This window comes from Falco cherrug, chromosome Z, assembly GCF_023634085.1.
Source record: "Falco cherrug isolate bFalChe1 chromosome Z, bFalChe1.pri, whole genome shotgun sequence".
Classification (NCBI taxonomy): Eukaryota; Metazoa; Chordata; class Aves; order Falconiformes; family Falconidae; genus Falco; species Falco cherrug.
This window is the reverse complement of record NC_073720.1, coordinates 73,733,354-73,751,576: the sequence shown is the minus strand read 5'-3', so window position 1 is coordinate 73,751,576 and position 18,223 is coordinate 73,733,354. Positions and strand designations below refer to the sequence as shown.

At 42.9% G+C, this 18,223-nt stretch overlaps 1 protein-coding gene across 1 annotated transcript in view; it reads right to left on the bottom strand.

The window, feature by feature from the left end:
• The window catches only part of SVEP1 (sushi, von Willebrand factor type A, EGF and pentraxin domain containing 1), a 128,839-nt gene extending 111,039 nt beyond the window's left edge, over positions 1–17,800 (bottom strand). The window contains exons 1-3 of the mRNA XM_055699432.1: positions 17,125–17,800; positions 1,390–1,645; positions 47–223 (exon numbers count right to left, since the gene is read on the bottom strand). Coding sequence (XP_055555407.1) covers positions 47–223; positions 1,390–1,645; positions 17,125–17,649 — 958 coding nt within the window. The 5' untranslated portion in view covers positions 17,650–17,800. The remainder of the gene's footprint in view (positions 1–46; positions 224–1,389; positions 1,646–17,124) is intronic.
• Between the last annotated feature and the right edge of the window lie 423 nt (positions 17,801–18,223).

Below are 18,223 nucleotides of genomic sequence, written 5' to 3'. Positions count from 1 at the left end.
ATTCAGGACACCAAGAGAAAGCAGAGCACTGAGATGTGCGACTCACCTGTACATTCATGCTGTAGTCCTTTCCCATAGTATCCTTTTTCACAGATGCACTCAAACTGGCCAGTGTGAGTGCCACATTTACAGCTTGCCATGATGTCGCAGCAGTTTTCGTTTGCCTCACAGAGATAGGAACAATGAGATATATCTTCTTGGATATAGCTGCCAGAGGGCAGATCTGAAATAGTATCAATTTATTAACAAAAAATCCAAACAAATTTCCCCCCACAGTCTCATACTATGTGACTAGTGAAATGTTTCTTAAAAAACGTACATCACAGTTCTAAGCAGTTGTAAAGGCAGCATGAAGCAGAGCCTTGCCACACTTGTAGTGTGACAAAAACCACACTGGTGTTCTTATTCTGGAAAAAAGGTCACCGAAATCCATGGTGCAAAGATCCTCAGATTTTCTCACTCAGCTTCATTTGAGTCTAACACCGCCAGAATGCAGTCTCACTCCCAACAGATGCTGCTGAGACAGCTTTGGTGGATGCCATCTTTGGCATCAGGAGCGCATTTGGTCATGGCATGTGTAACCAGTTCATTATATTTAAAAAAAAATATCTTTCCTTTGGCACATTCACATAGACCAATTAAACCTTACTGGAAACAAACAGAATGTCAGCAAACCACACCATTTATGTAAAAGTAAGCTTTTTAAAATTAAATATAGCAAATAAATACTAATGGCTAGTCTGATGCACTGGCTTACAAATGAAAGTCTAGTCATGTGTCCTCACTTGCTAGTCTAAAATTACTCTATTTTTCAGGAAGAATTTTTTTTTTTTTTTTTTTAGTATATGGTAGATTTAAAAAAGGATAAAACAACAGTCCAAACTCTTCCCACTCCTTGCTCTTTCCAGTTTTACTGAAGGTATTATGTTATAAACATAAATTGTATTTACCCTTATATACAAAGATCTAGATCAGTTCTGAACAGGCTGGCTTTTGTTGCTGTGTAAAATACCAACACGTATTAAGGCTAGTCCTAAGGTATGTACTATACACCTCTTCTGGACAACCATATATCTGACTACAAGGTTCATCCATTCAAGCAGAGTTACACTAGGCCAAGCCCATGATCTTGTTCTTTGTGGACAAAATGGAAAGAATGTATATCAGGATGAGAATTTGGCTCCCATTTTGTTGATAAGTTAGTCAAACAAACAGTTTATCCTTTTACCTGAAGGGTGAACACTTCTGCTAGAAAGTAAGATGAAAAATAAAAGAAATATGAAAGAAGGAATCAACACTACATGAAATGTAATTAGAAGCCAGTACTGGAGATGTTTCTGTGCAGACCTCTCTGCTCTCTGTAGACTTCTAAGGTTAGTACATTAATACCTTCATGAAGAGCCCTGCGTGCCAGAGCTTCAAACTCAGTAAAACTGTGAAGAAGGTAACAGTGATCTTCTTTTGGATGGGACGCCATGTCATTCAGTTCTCGGATATTCCCCTGCCATATCCCGAAGGTGAAGATCTCCACTCCAAATTCACGCAAGGATGCTGCAATGGGTCTTGGGTCTCCCCCATTGGAATATCCATCAGTAATGAGAAATATCACCTTTGTGGCATTTCCACGGGCATGCCGTAATATTTGCTGGAAGAGAAAATGAAATTGTACACCTCAGCAAAGGGTAGCAGTCGTTGATCTGTACACTACTTCCTCCATGACGTGGCTCCTTTTCCTTGAATTATGCAGCTAGACTAAGTCCTTGCAAGACCACCCACTGTAATGAAGATCAACCACCTGCAAGCAGAGCCTCTGGTTAGACACGGCCAACCACTGAGTCGCACTTCAGACGGTCAGTCTGCACAATCACAGAAATCATGACAGGATCTGAAATGAGACACTTGCACACGGACTGATAAAGTCACCCATGCCTCAGACAGCAATGATCCTCATCAGTGCTTTAGCAACTTCATTCAGACTGCAGTTTGAACAGGTAATACAAACATTGAAAATCTAGTGCAAGATCTGTGGGACCAAAGTTCAGATGCTGCCAACTGTCTCAGTGCCATGGGAGTGATATGGAAACCTATCAGCTCCCAGTTTGGTCCATGTTGCTTTTCCATTCAAGCACATGAACGACATTCAGTTCCAAACTTGCTTGACCATTCAGGTAGGTGAAAAACTTAGCAAATCTCACCAAGAATATGCGCTACAAATGTACCTACAAATGGTGGCACACCTGCTCTCATTATCATGTCTTTCAGTATGTCATTTATGGACAAATCCTATATGGCTTCTAAGGGTCAACTAAGAACAAGAAGTATTTTATTAAGGATTATTTTACTCAAAAAATTCCACAGATCTATTGGAAAAATTGTAGGGACTGACAGATCAATGAAATGTGAAGAATCAGTCAAACCCACAAATAGCTATGTTGAAAACAGCTCTCACACACAGTGTCAACTTTTATGAGGAATCCATGAGCAGTTAAAGCTTTCAGTGTGGTTATCTGACCACAAGCCCACAACTTTTGTAGTTACACATGTTCCTTCCCACCTTCCCTCTTAACATTTCCTTTCTAAAAGGTGAAATATACTGAACCTCTGGAAAACAAAACTGTGGCTATGTCATTTTCTTCCCATGTAAGGCAAATGGAAAAAAGTGTTTTTACCCAGTAAGACCACAAGAAACGTAGTAGTGTATGCACAGACAGAGAACATGCCACAGAGCACGTACATACATCTGTATGGGTATGAAGGAAAAGCTGGTGAGATGGAAGAGGTTCTGTCAGGAACATTAGTCTTTAAAAAAAAAGCATCTCACATACCTGATGGGTAATGCAAAAATATAGCTGTGCCCGATGAGGAGTCATAAGCCTCACTATGAAGGAAAGTTGAACAGGTTTTAGAAACAGATGAGAACATGCAATCAGTTAGAAACAAGTTCCTACGAATTGCCAGGATAGTAAATTATAAATAAAACCCCAAAACTTTGGGTATATATCCTATTAAACAAGCTTCAAAAGAGTGACCATGCGCAGGGTGACTTGCTTCCCTAAACGTACCCTCAGCATGCCTCCTACAGTTAGCTACTGAATCTTTGCTGCCAGCGCAACTGCACTTGGAAGCTGGAACCTGGAAAAATAAGAAGTCCTCAAACCGGTAATTTTTTGCATGGAGAACAAAACCCAAAATGTGACAACAATCATTAGTTTCCTATAGTACCATGCATTCAAGGATTGATTGTCAGATCAGAGACAACAGTTAGGAGGTTTAACCAGGTGGTACAAGAATTATTTACTTTAAAAAGAGAAAAAGAGAGAGGGAAAAATATAAATATCTATAGTGAATAACAAGAAATAATTTGAAAAACAGAGGATATTAGTTAAATCCATACAAACAGTTAACAACACATGGCTGTGCGTGAAGGAATAGACACCATAGATATGTGGTGGGGCACAAGACAAGCTCAAGGAGAACCAAATGGTTAATGACACTAAACAAAAATTACTGGAACTATGTGTGAACTGTCATAATTAGCATACTAAAAGATTCACTCTAGAGCAAAGAAAGCTCCCTACTAACAAAGCCCCCTCCCCACAGAACAAGCCAGTGAGAAAAAAGAATGCTGTACCTTTAAATGGAGATGAGGCCGGTAAGAGACAATGACAATTAACTATGACTAAACGTAATTATAAACAATTGTTCAGAGTACATTAAATGTTCTACTGTATGTTAAGAGGTGTGCTAGCTTTGTGGACCTACCACATAGCACCCACCTCTGCACAGACATGCAACAAACAAGTGTATTGATTCTTGTGTGTGACTTGGATCTTGCACACAGGTGAAGAACCCAGATTTCGGATAACAGAGGTAATCAGTTGAAGAAAGAGAAAAAAGTGACTAAAAGAACACTTAGTTTTCTTTATTGCGCACAAACTGCTTGCTCCTAAGAGCAAAATCCTTACGGTGGTGACCACTTTTCTGCTGGTGAAACATTCTTGTTTTTCTTGCAAGTCTGAGGTAACAAATATGATCTAACTTATTCTAATTCACTTTATGTTTTGACCCACTAAATTATAAGGCACACTTCCTATTTATTGCTAGTCTCCTCCCCAAAAGCGTTTGGATTATGGTTATTTTAACCCCAGCACGCCATTCCCCATTTGTCCCTGTTGAATTGTGCTTTTCTCCCTTACAGCATTTTTCCAAGATCACTGTAGCTTGTCTGTCCTGACCACAAGAAGTGCCCCATAGTCCTTTCCATCCTGCTGCCATTTACAGATTTAAGGGTCATTCCTTCTAATACTTCATACAAAACATTTGTGACAACACTCAGTAGTGCGTGAGTGAAGATAACCCCCACAGATTCCTGCCCATTTCATTCTTGCAGTTCGACAGTGCACTAGAGCTAACTACTCCCCGGGTATGTTCATAACTAGCCAACAGGCAAAGCACCTGCAAAAGTGTGATGTTAACGTGCTGTGGACTAGAAACCACCCTATGGAGTTAGCGCTCTCATGATTGGCCACAGTCTGTCCGAGCGTGAGTAAATAGGGATGGTCCTAAAGGAGGGGATTGTGAAGATGTACTTTCTCATTCCTCCGTGAATTTATGTAGAAAGAATTAGATGCAGATTTTCAACTTGGTAGCAGGCAAATTACTACCATGTTTGTTTCGATAATAGATTGCACCATGCTACAATCAGTACAACAGACCTCTGAATGATGCTGCAAAAATCAGATCATTGTATGATGAGAACTAAACATATTTAAGCCACCCTCAACAAATTCCAAAAAGGAGATGAACTGAGTTGAGTAGTTTTGTTACAAAACCTCGAAGTAAGACTTAAAACAGTTACATTGTCTGGCTTTCAGCTCAATCAAAAGCATGCAAGTTAGCCCAGGCTATAAAATCTCTGCAGGTTCTTTTGACTTTCTCAGTAAGCCAGGCCAGATATTAAGACAATTTTATTTTGATTTGGCAATTCATTGATTTCAGGTAGATACTAAACAAAAACAAGCACACACATCACAAACCAAAGCACAGACCATTGGCACCATGGTTTGAAAGACTGCCAAGCAATGTGTTGCTGTTGGGCTTGATTTTATTATTACTTGTATGCAAAACCCAAAAGGAGTGAAACCGAATTCTCTTGCAGACACAAATACCCTTCACAAACCAAAGCTATTGTTCCTCATGTTGCATAAGTTGTAAGTGGAAAACCAGAACGAAGTGGTAAACTAGAATGAAAAGAATCAGGAAGATAGAATACAAAGCAAAAGACAATATGCTGACAAACAGTAGCCAAAAAATAAAAATGCTTGATTTCAAAATGCATTCTGAAACAGATGCTCCAAGACAAGTGGCACTGCAGGTATTCACAATTAACACGCATAAATAACATATTTAGAGTTAACTGTGCTATTTTAAAATAGAATGTAAGCAACAAACTTCTATCCAACTTCTTAAGTATCCAGGCTGAAATTGTACACTCAGGATATTTGCCTCAAGCTGTTTCAGTGAAAATAGCTTTTAATTCGAAAAACAAGACACGGAAAAACCTATGCTCCATCCATACATACTTGATTTTCACAACTTTAGCATCTCCGAGCTTTGCACAAGGAACTTTCAATCTGCAAATCACATTTGTAATAAAGGGAGACAAACATGCCCCAAGTACATGCAAGTTGTGGAACTTGTGTAACTGAGGAAGAAATCACAACTTGCACAGAGTTAAAAGACATAACAGAGATTGCCAATGCAATTCTCCGAAGATCCCACCTGCACGCAGCTTGGTCTAGCAGAACATGATTTCAATTTGCAATTATGTCATAATATGTACAGAAGGGGGAACAAAGCTTAATTTTGCAGGACATAGCTTTGCAATTTCAGTAATACCCTTTCAGCACTGTTTCCCTCTGCATAGCACAAAGATGCACAAACTTTGCAGATGAAGGCAGTGGACATCATTACACACTGCCCTGCTTTTTCAGCAAGTAATACTCATAATAGGTAGCCATCAAATCTCTACATTTTCCCTAAATACAGGGACATATCTGCGTGGCCAATGAACAATCTTAAGCCCCGGTAGTCTATCCAGGACAGCACACATCTCAGAACAGACTATTTAATTCTGATCAGCAAATCAGGAGGGATCTCTGCTTTACAAAATCAGACTCCACCAATGCCCTCTGAAATTGCTGTGCAGAGTACACAAACCCTTCACCAGCTTTCTGTGAGATCGAGAAAGGTTCCCTGGCTGCAGGGTCCTGTGAACAACAGCTTACCTGGTTTGCTTTAAAAATGTGGGTCATCGGTTAGAGTAAGTGGGAAGCATCAGGAAAAGACCATTTTAGAGGGGCAAATATCCCTTAGCTACATGACCCTGAGATACGACAAGCAGCCAACAGCTCTTTTGTTCTCTGCATCTGAAAGGGCACTCTCCTCTTCGCGGCACACAGACACAAATTGAGCGAACAAGTAAGAGAGCATGAAGCTGTCTTCCTGCTACCTCATAGACTTGAATATTCAGGCACCAGTGGATCTCAGTAGAGAAACAGATGAACAGACAAGATTGCTACATATTGCTCCTAGAAATCAAAACAAAACAAAGCCACTGAACAGCTTGGCCCTCATGTCTTGCAGCTGTAACCCTAGACACAGAATCCCTGCTGTATAACAGCAGAGGAGAAGAACAATGGAAAGAAACCAACGCTTGGGGTGGGGTGGGGGTGAAGACGTAACCCTATTTTTAAATTATCTGATCATCTGTGTATGTCCAGTGGTCCAGTTAGTGTTTTGCTTCTTTCTGTGAAATCACAGCGACATAAGGGACAGGCCAACATCCAGAGCTGCAGACAATCCAAGTAACAGTCTGCATTGCTCTGCCTTTTCTCTCCAACATTTGTGTGGCATTTCACATCATTTCTGTTTCCTTTAACCCTGACTCACATTCCTCTATTCCAAGACATGTCTTTCCTTCCCTCTCCAGAAAGTAATTTTGAAAGCCGTTTTTTTTCCCCAACAGAAATTTAATGTATTTAAAAACATCTCTTCACTTAACCCCTAAACTTGCAAGCACATACAGAGGTGGTTCCATGTTTTTAACTAGTCCCCAACAACTTCATGGACTATGTCTACATAAAGATGAGTTTTTTTCATGACAAGACTCTGCAGTCCTTTTGTAAATCGTCAGGTTCTTCCATAAATAAAGCTTAGAAGCCCACTAAACAGTGCTTAGAAGTTGAAAAAATTCTGAGAACCTGTTTCTTTGGTATAAACATCCACATCTGCTTCCGATTTTACGATCAAATGAAACTAAGCACCAGACATAACTCAAAATAAGGGGCTGAATGACCTGTTTGAGAACACAGCCTATTTGATCACTACTATAAATTAATAATAATGGATAAGTAAAAACAAAACAATTAATGCTCCTTATGATTGCAAAAAAATGCATGAGGCCATGAGAAATACCTCATTTTTGACTGTTTTAGAACCTATTCTCTTGTCTATACTTCTTTCATGGGAGTGATAGATAGTCAATCCTACTGGTAATCTGGTAGGTAATCCTACCAGATCTTAAATAAAACATTCTTTTCACATTAGCAAAAAGTTATTAACATCTGTATTATATTCAGTCTCTATTTAGTGTGTACAAATATCTGGCAGACTCGCCATTTTCTCTGTGCCAATAACTGTCCTTAGAATTAAAAAATGAAGTCTTGTGCAACAAAAAAGTTGTACAAAATCCTGCTCTAGAAATTCACTATTGTAAACCAAAATGAAATCCTATCAGTACAGTCACAAAACCAGGTAAACCTCTAACTTCTGTGTTTTTAATATTGAGTTTGTAAAACAAAATCAGGGGCGGAGTAGCATCCAAGACCAAAAACTTCTTCAGCCATTTGCTAGCCACAGCAACGATGCCATCAAAGGTTCTCAGTTACTGCCTCCAGTACATGTTCTACATCTAATCTGTAAACATTTGATCTTGGGCCTGATCTTACTCAGTGTCTGGCTTTTAAAGAAGATTATGACCATACAGAATTAGCTATTCATATATCTGTCTAAAGGGAAACAAACTGAAACGGGTTAATCTGTCTCACTTTACAAACTAAGCCTTAGATAACATCAGACAGCCCCAGGATCCTTGCCAGGAGAAGCTTGCCTTAAAAGGTTTAACTTGGAATCTAGCTTTCAAAACAACATTATCCAAGCATTCATCACAAAAACTACACTGCTCCTTGTATACCTTGTAGGGAATACACTATCAAAGGGCTACAAAGGGAGTATTATTTGTTATAGGTCACGAAGAACCATCTCTGCACCTCAGAAGCAAACCAGAAGGCCCTCTATTAAAGAGCCATTCAGGTCTGCTATACCAGTAGACCACTTACACTGAATTTGTTTTCACCTTAGGAATTACATCAAACTTCCACACCATGGGATGAGCTCTGAGTAGAACAAGGCAACTCTTTTTTCCCAGACGATCACTTATTCATTATCAAAGAAACAGTTCCCATCTTACAATATTACAGAATTAATATAACCATATAATACAATATAATCACTATTAAATGTGTATTAAAATAAACCATACTTTATTACAAAAATCATTGCATAGATTTGATCTATATATTCAGCAGAATATTTAAACAGTATGTCTTTATTTTTTACGGATGGCTTTAGAAGTGAACCTGCATGTCATTCACAAAGCAAAACGGCAATGCTAAATCCTTTTGCGAAGTTCATCCTTTGCCTTCATCCTAGTTTTCTTTGTGTGTGAGCAAATTCCATCATTAATATAACCAAGACTTTACTTTACTCCTCCAATACTGCCCTGGTCTTTGCCTAATAATAAAAAAGGGACTAAAAAATATTTTACCAAATATGTAATTAATCTTCATGTGTTTTCAGACCAAGCACTCGCACCACTATTGACCAGTGCATCTGCCAAATATCTGTTTCTTTTGTGTTTGTTTTAAACATTCATTACTTCAAAAAAGCAGGGAAAAAAGCTTAACAGAATAATGAATTCCAAAAGGGCAAACACAATTAATGACCTGACCTGTCTACTGCCAGCTGTCACTGCTCAGTTATTTTCTGAATATCTTCTTTTGCTCCAGAACTGTTAGAATTGAGCAACACAATCTTATAGTTAGTGCTGATTACAACTGTCCCACATCAAATGGCTTTGGGGGAGCATTTGGGAGAGAAATAGGACAGACAGCTGGACTCCCTGCTTCACTAGTTATGCTGCACACACTCAGCAGAGCGCCACAGCTCTGAATGCTAAAGCTTTTTCAGACTGCCTGTCAGATTCAAGGAGGTTCTTCTTACTGGGTGAGGTTACCAGAGAGACTCAGAGGGAACATCACAATTTTAACAGGAGCTTCCATTTTGAATTGTGTTAACCTCATGGAGAAGTAAGTAGCTCAAACATTTGAACAGGGTCCTGGTCACCCAAAGAGTGTACCTGTTGCTAAAGGCAAGCAATAATGCTTTTAACTTCTGCACCTAGGACAGTCAGAAAATTCTGAATACCACAAACATTTTGTCTCGCCTGCAAAATCTAACTTTCAAATTCCAGTAACAAGTGGAACTGGAGGAAAAATGTTAAAAATGTGTCACAGAATGTGCAAAACCTATTACATACAGAGTATTAATGCTGAGGTTCATGTCAGGAAATACTGCTAAATATGGTGTATTTTGCTGGTAAGGCCTCTCTTAAGTCCAGGAAATGGTCTAAAAATAAAACAACTTCTTTAGTCCTACCTTATTCAGAATTTTAATGCCTGGACTCTATTTCCTACTCTTGGAACAAAGCCAGGTGGCTTTTCTGGTTTGTCTTTGTATCTCTGGAGCAAAGCACGTGCTAAGACTTATTTCTCTGCGAAGGTGCTAACTCTAAAGGACTAACTGTCAGACCCCTCCAGCAAAGGCTCTGAGACAAGAGGACAAAAAAATTGGTTTTCTCAGGAAAAGTAATCTCTATTCCTGAAATATTTATGGAAACATCATCCAGATAGGATAGTGATGAAAGGTTTCATTCAGTGCACTGTTAGTTCTGCTATTGTATCGGTAAGATTTGTGTTAATTCCTGCAGCAATGTCTCATGTTTCTCACCTTTCCTCTGCCTCTGTATGATACACAGGGAAATGGCTAAAGCCTTCGTGGTACTATGCTGTAAATAAAGACTGTGCCAGCTAAGGGAGGCCTGTCTTGGCAGATAGGCAACACCGTGGATGGTAGAACACCTCTCTTTCTATCCCCAAACCTCCTTAGCTCGTGCATGGATGTTTGACAGCAGACGGGTCAGGAAGGTTGCCATACACTATGCAGTGCATGTATTTAACTAGTCCCCATCAACTTCATGGACTATGTCTACAGAAAGATGATTTTTTTTTTCATGTTTTCCCTGTAGTCCAGGGAAACAGGCTGAGACAGGTACACAATGGCAGGACACAGAACAACTACCCAGTAATATGACTTTCCTTACTGGTAGTGCCCAACTCAGCAATGGGACACACAGAATGCTCTTCAGAACATTCTCTTTGTGCTGAAAGGAGCATATTCTCCTACAACTACCCCCTTTTTCCAGAAAGTTATAGTTCTTTTCCTTTTTATGTGTAACAACGACTTCAGAACATCAGCAAGGCTAGAATACATTAACACTGGTGGAATGGATCAAAATGAAATGGTCTTTTATAGAAACGGAAAACAAGACTTCAGATGATTGACTTCCAAAACTTTAGTACAACCTACACCATTACTAAAATGTACTGGCCATTTGCACAGTCCCTTGGGATGTCACCTAAACACTGTAATAGTCTCCTGAACAGCTCCCAGTGCACATATGGCATCCCCTGTTCAAAGCGAATGGGAAAGTCAGAAAACATCAGCTCATCACTGTACCATTTAACTAGTCTTACACAGCATCACCAACAGGTACTCTTTACAGGTGGAAGTCATAAAGCACTCTATGCAGTTATGCACAGGATCAAACAGTATACTCATAAAGATCATTTCAGCCTTAAAACTTCATGAAGGACATTCAGAAAGCACAGTCAGTCAACTGGAAACTAATAGGACCTGATGCACTTTCCATGGAACTTCCAAGATTTTCATGGAAATGCATTAAATCTAGCATGTCTTCAAAATTCTACCTTCTGCTGCCTAAAACCAAACATCTTTGAATACTGCTGATCAAACTCACAGTAGTGCAACAAGCAATAAACTATATGCCAAAATGAGCACATCAAAACCTGAAGAACGAAAAAAGAACCATAACTTCAAGTTCTTTTGTGGGCTCATTTGCTGCTCTCAAGTGGTATGAGCAAACTGCTTGGCCAGTAATTGTGCAAAAGCACAAGCATAGACAGTAATCCGAATGCCTTCGAGCCAAGTTTTAGTAATCCATAAACTCTTCATGAAAATATTGTAAACCATTCCATCCGATAATTCTTTTTATACAACATTTTGCATTGCTGGTACTTATCCCTAGTGTGAGCATGAACATATTGTTGGAATATATTCAAAGGTAGAAAAACTATGGTTTGGGAGGGCACGCAGCACAAATTGTTGAAGAGTACTGACAAGTGACTTTTTCAAGACATGGAAAACAATTCTTTAAAAACAAATGAAGAACCAAATACTCACTAGGTATTTTTGCCCTTTTAAAATCAGAACTACCAAGTGTATTGGTTCTAGGGATACTGGAGAAAGAACATCAGTAAGGGAGAGGAAGCAGGTGTTTAATTCAGGGTCTAGAGCAGGGGTCCTTAAACTGTTTAACCAGGGGCCGGCGCGGATGCAGTGGCAGGCAGCCATCTGCGGCTGCTTGGTTTCCCCCCCAGCCCCCAGCGGGGGCGGGGGGAGGGGCGGGGGGTTCTGTAAATACCGGGGGCCGGATTGAGGACCCTGGGGGGCCGTATCCGACCTGTGGGCCGTAGTTTGAGGACCCCTGACAGAGTCAGGAGGTGTATCTATGCATGCACAGCTTCCTACGTACTCAAGGAGAGCGGGACACCAGAATAAAGGACTTCAGCACACCTAATGCAGAACTGCCATGTAGAGGCACTGCACATGGGGATGACCCCACCAGTGGTCTCCACTGGGATACAGACTCCCAGGATGAGGCACTTTAGTCTCCCAAAGCCAGGCTGTCTCTCTTCTGTACCTCACACTGATGAGCACAGTTTGCCTTGCTGAATTAATGAGGCAAAAGGCTATGCAGGACTATATCCTACAGTGCTTCTTGTAAGGCAAGTATTTTAGCATTTTAAACACAAATTACACTTCATTTGAAGGGAAGATAGTAAATAGCTAATCTGCTAAATACCAGACTGCCAAACCACACACTTCTGCTTAGACCAAAATGCAGAACACAATTTTGGGAGCACAAACAGATCAATTTCCAGATTTTTCAACCAAAGAAAATCTTAACCCTGCTTAGCCCCATATATGATGCTAAACAGACCACTTTTTGTCTGTCCCAGCCAAAAAGCTGCAGAAAAATGAACTACTTAGTAACTTCTTAAGCCCTATTTCAGGCTAGGTTTAAAGACAATGAACAATGTGCAGATGTGTACCTTGCCTCTGACCCTCCTGTATTAATCTTGTGAGCAAATCCTATGCAGGACTGCGGCATGCAGGACAAACTTTTCACAAACACTACGCTGATCAAAAGTGGTGATTCAGAGCTGACACTAATGGTGGTTGACAGGAACTCCACTCTCAATTTGCTCAGTAATCGTTAGCTACCAGCTCTGCAATTTCAAAGGTGACCACAGAGGCAAATCAGGTTGGCTTCATTTTTTTTCACCGTAATCTTTAATACAAACTCCAAGGCCATATCAGAACCTAGGCTCACTTCTACTAACCAGTTAGCTCTGACTGACCTAAGCCATCATCAGATATTTAGAGCACAATGGTGGAGATAGGCTAGAATCTGCTGCTTTCTTATTATTAGCTGCTGATTTTGCAGAGATCATAGGAATAAAACTCCATAAACACATTCTTGATAAACAGACAACATACACGATGCTAAATGCCCATCTTCTCAGTAAGAGGGTACTACATTTTCAAATAAAAATAATTAGACCTCTTAGATGGTAAGAAAAGATTTTCAATTTTGTTTCAACTATTCTTTTGTTTTTATTTCAAAATGAGATTCTGAATCTGAAAATGCATTGACATTAAAGCTGGTTATTCTAGTGAGTAACAATGATGCATCTTGCACTTCTGTGCTTTTGACATACAGAAGAAACAAAAGCATAATTACTTATTTAAAGAAGCATTAAATAAAAGCATTAGAACTGTTTATACTAAATTGGTATGTGCTTAGCTTCTTTTGAGAGCCAGTTTTTTCATGTTTGTTAAATGGACGACAACAGAACGCTGAATCTAACATGTTGGTTGGCCATTCATCATGGTCCCTCAAGATCAGATTAGATACAAAAGCCAGATTTTAAAGACCAGATATTCAGAAAACGCATCACCTGATTCTATGTACATTATAGGTGTACATAGCACTATAGATGCTGGGACAGACAGACTTTCCACTTAAATACATCACTTAGTTCAATGGAGTGAAGATGAATTACAAAAACAAAAAGACCGGCTTTTTAATACAACAATTATTACAATAACACAGAGCAACTCCCAAAGCCTCCTTCAGCTACTGCTTTGCCAAGTCATTTAGAACTACTGACTTGTCTGTTTAAGGCTGCCTGCGTGCTACCTCTGACTTCAGCTCAAGAGTAGTGCACACCTGCGACTTCCAAGTTCAGTTTTGAAGAGAAACACTTCCCATTTGAGAAAAGTCTTCCCACTGGAAGACAGAAACCACCCAGTCTTCTTAGAAGCAGCCATTATTATTTTGTCAAGAGGCTGCCACACAAAGTAGTCCAAATAATTTATATTTTCATCTTTTTTACCCCACAACCATCACTGCAGTTTCAGGATGTTTAAATTGTCCATCAACAAAGATGGCACATCAGTGCTGGCACATGTATAACTATGACTCTTGGGTGCCAAGACAAGAACACACCATTAAATTTCCACTGCTGTATGACAATCCCTCATTTCTATTTTATTATGGATCTGGCAATGAATGCACATCCCTCTCACAAGGTGCAATGGGGTGCTATGGTTCTCTCTCAGGATCAGAAGATCCAATCCAGGTGCCTACAGCTGCAAAATTCAGCACTTCACACTACCGAGCAATGTGGGCTTTAGATGAGTTCCTTGATCATCAGCAGCAATGCTTGCTCAAACCTCTCTGTACTTTCTTCAGTTCTGCTTCAGTTCTCGCTTGCTGTCACAACAGCTCTGCAGCTTTCCATAATGCAATAAGCAATCTGTTCAACATAAAATACATATAGTTTGTGCTGTCCCACTAACTCATTCTGTGAAAAATTGAAGCCGAAGAGTCTTGAATAAATGAGCTTAGTTTCTTCCCCCTTTTTAGGCTGTTTACAAATCTAAGAGTGTTTAAAAGAAAGACTGCTGAACATCAGCACTTCCTCACTCAACTGTGGCATGAAATACCAAAACAGAGTCACAAAACTGAACACTGATAGCAGTTCAGCCTTCCTCATCAGGGCGCTGTCTCTTGCCACTGTCTCTTGTCATGCATCCTCTATATTTCTGTGTACCTCATATAATTTATCTTTAAGCTGCTGGGCAGGAATGTCAAAGTGTGCTCCTTGGGGCAAAGGTAAGCATGGACAGCTTTGACAAAACACAGAAACTCCACAGTAAACCACTCTGCAAAGCACCTTTGGAAACAATGCAAAACTGCAGTGCCAAGGAGAACTAACTTGTTTTTTCAAAAAAGATGGGCATTGCATGGATGTGCAACAGCCTGACAAACTGAGTAGCTCTTCTTTTAGGAGGATGTTTTTACTGCCACAGGTTGTAAAACAGTAACTGCTAACTAAATCCTGCTCCTGTTCACTGACATTTCCAGGTCAGCCACTGACTGGCCTGATGACCTTGCAGAATTCACTTATCTCTCTGCCTCCATAGCTTCTGTAGAACTGTCACAGACTTGAATTAATCACTGTGAGACCTACCCATGAAGAGTGCTGCAAGACAGCTTAAGTGCTGGGATTATTCTAACAACACACTTTCCTTCACTTTGTTACTACAACACATAACTGATACTATTCCTGGGAGTTTGTCATGCTTTGTAGACACTTTTGGTTTTGGAAAAGAAGCAGAGAATTCTGGTTAGAAGCAGAAGAAACCCCACATTAAAGCGTAAGAAGAAAGAAAAGATGTTTTAGAAAAAGGAAAGAAGAAATAATTGCAGTTTCAGTAAAAGTCAGTTAAAAACAGAGGACAGCAGCCTAAGAGTCCAGAGGAGACAATTCTGTTAAATACTTCTCTAGATTTATTCCAGTAGTAGTATAACTACTTATAAGTCATTTTCTGAAGAGTCTCTAAAAAAGAAGGGTATTCCCTGAAGCTGTAATTTGTCTCACATGAAGAAGACATACCGAACAAAACCACAGCAGAGTATCTTTAACCAAGAGCCACCAAGCAGCCTGAAATTTAACCTTGTCATCTATTGCAATTTGCCCTGCCACCATGAGAATATTTTTCTTCCTGCATTCTTATGAGACCACAGTGTAAAATGACAGTGATGCAGTGGTAGCCGCAAGGTTTAGCTGGGCTTGTGAAAGTAAATTGTATGTTTCTGAAGTGAATTTTTGTTTATTCAATTTGAGAGATGTGATTAGTCAAGACTCCATATCAAGAAAACAAACAGTATTTCTTAAGTTTATGTTTTATTTGAAATTGTTATTTTAAACTTGTATCAATAACTTTCACACAGCACCCCTGGGATGGATCTATATTAAAACCCGACTTCACAGTGGAAGATCCAATACAGGGATGTGTTTTCCTAAAGCAGGTTTTCCATGTGCAACTCTGAGCACATTAGACGATGGTCTTGCTTTCTGCCAAATATAAAGACGAGAGCAATCTTTGCCAGCTTCATATGCCCAGCACTGACACACCTCTTGCTGTCTCACTCATCAGCTCCAAATGAGAGTGCGTAAGATGTTTCAAGAGAAGTACACCCAATGCTCAGCTATAGCACATGACTAGAAATTACACATAAAAGTAACAGAAGATTGTATTTGCTTTGGGAATGCTCCCACACACAGTGGCCAAATGGCAAGGAGCTGTCTGTCTAGCCTTGTAAAAAACGTTCCAGAGCAGACTGGCTGTCCATAAGCCATCTACTGGGATGGCATGCTCAAGTATTAACACGTGCCCAGGAGCTGCCCAGATCAAATTTGTGCCTTGGAACAGTGCAACAACACAGCAGATGACTGTGTTCCAGTGTTAGGAAACATTCCTGGACATGCTTCTATTTATTGGTATAGGTGCCCAATAGCTGTGCATGCTTTGTCATCAGCAATTAAAAGAGTCACCTGGCGACAGTATGTAGATATCTCTGACTGCTGACAGCTAGCGGGCACCCAAGTCCTGCTGACAAGAAACAAGGCAGGCATTTCAGATGCCAAACTTGACTCAAAAATATCACTTCTGAAATCAGGACATAGGCTCCATGCCCCTTCAAAGAGTGAATTTCACACATTTGTTTTAAGGGCAGTGGAAAACATGGGAGCCGCTGGCGCAGACAGCACAGGAAGATGGTGACTAGCTGCTCTGACTGGGCTATCCCACATCCCATGCCATGCCGTCTCAATCCCACCACACAGCCCTACACCCCTTGACAGTGAACACTGTCCGCACGGCACGCGGAGCCACCCTGCCATGTTGCGCACGGAGCCACCAGGCCTGGCCGCTGAGAGCTTGCCACCGCATGGCCCTCCCCACACACCTGGCCTCCCCACGGCCTGCACCACAGCCGGCACACGGGGCACCGCACACCTCAGGGGCCACACGACGCTCTTCACCGCACCCCGCACCTCACGGCCACACACACACACACACGGCGCTTTTCACCGCACCCGGCACCGCTCCCCTTCCCTCACAGCCACAGGCGCACGGCGCTCCTCACCGCACCCCGCGGCTACGCACCCCAGCCCTCCGCACAGCGCGGCGCCCCCCCCCCCGTCCTCCCGCCCGCCGCGCCGGGCTCACCGCCGCCTGCTGGAAGGCGCCCTTGGTGTAGGTGCCGCCGCCGCGGTAGGCGATGGCGGGGATCTCGCGCCCCAGCAGGGCGCACTTGTGCTGCTGCGGCCGCCGCCGCGAGATGTAGTCCACGCGTGGCACCACGTTGCTGCGCGAGGAGAAGGTGACGATGGCGACGCGCGTGGCCGCGGGCACCACGGGGAAGTCGGAGAGCAGCTTCTTGACGAAGCGCAGCTCGCTGAGGAAGTTGGCCGGCCCCACGCTCGACGACTCGTCCACCAGGAAGACCAGCTCCAGCCGCCCGCTGCGCGCCCGCAGCCGCCGCACCTGGCGCTTGAAGGCGCGGCCCAGCTTCTCCACTTTGCTCTCCGTCGTGTCGGGCAGCGGCGGGGCCGCCAGGGCGGGCGAGGCGAAGGTGGGGGCGCGGGAGAGGGCGCCCGGCGGGCCGCCCGCCCGCCCCTGCGGCGCCGACGGCGACAGCGACAACGACAGCGACAGCCCCCCCCAGCAGCAAAGAGCCACCAGGGGCCACATCGCGGGGCGGCGGGCGCGGAGAGACGCCGGCAAGCCGCGGGAAGAGAGCGGCTGGTCGCCCCCTGACGCCCCACCTCCTCTCTGCTCGGAGGGGCGGCCGGCCTGCCTGCCCGCCCGCCTGCCGGCCCCCGCAGGTACCCGCGCCCTTTAATCCCCCCACGGCTGAGGCGCTGCCCCTCGCACGCCCCCCTCTCGGCAGCCCCCTCCCCCCCGGCCCCTCGCCTTTCGGTAACGGCCCCCCCGCCCCGATCCCTCCCCGCCCCCCGCCGCCCCGTCCCGCCCCGATGGGTCCCGCACGGCCGGCGGGGGCCAGCCCGGCAGCGGGGGGGGGGGGCGGTCGCTGGAAAGGCGCCGAGCCGAAGCGGCGCGGTGCCGGGCTCCGGGGGGGTGGCGGGGGTGGGGGTAGGCGGGAAGAAACCCCAAAAGCGAGGAGCGGCTTTTCCGCTCCCCCGCCGCGGGAGCCGGAGCTGCTGCTCCCAGGGACGGAGCAAGGGCTGGTCCTGACACGTGCTACATTAATCAGTGTTAATTTAGCCCGTTGTTTGGCGGGGGGGTGTGCGCTGGTCCCGCTCCT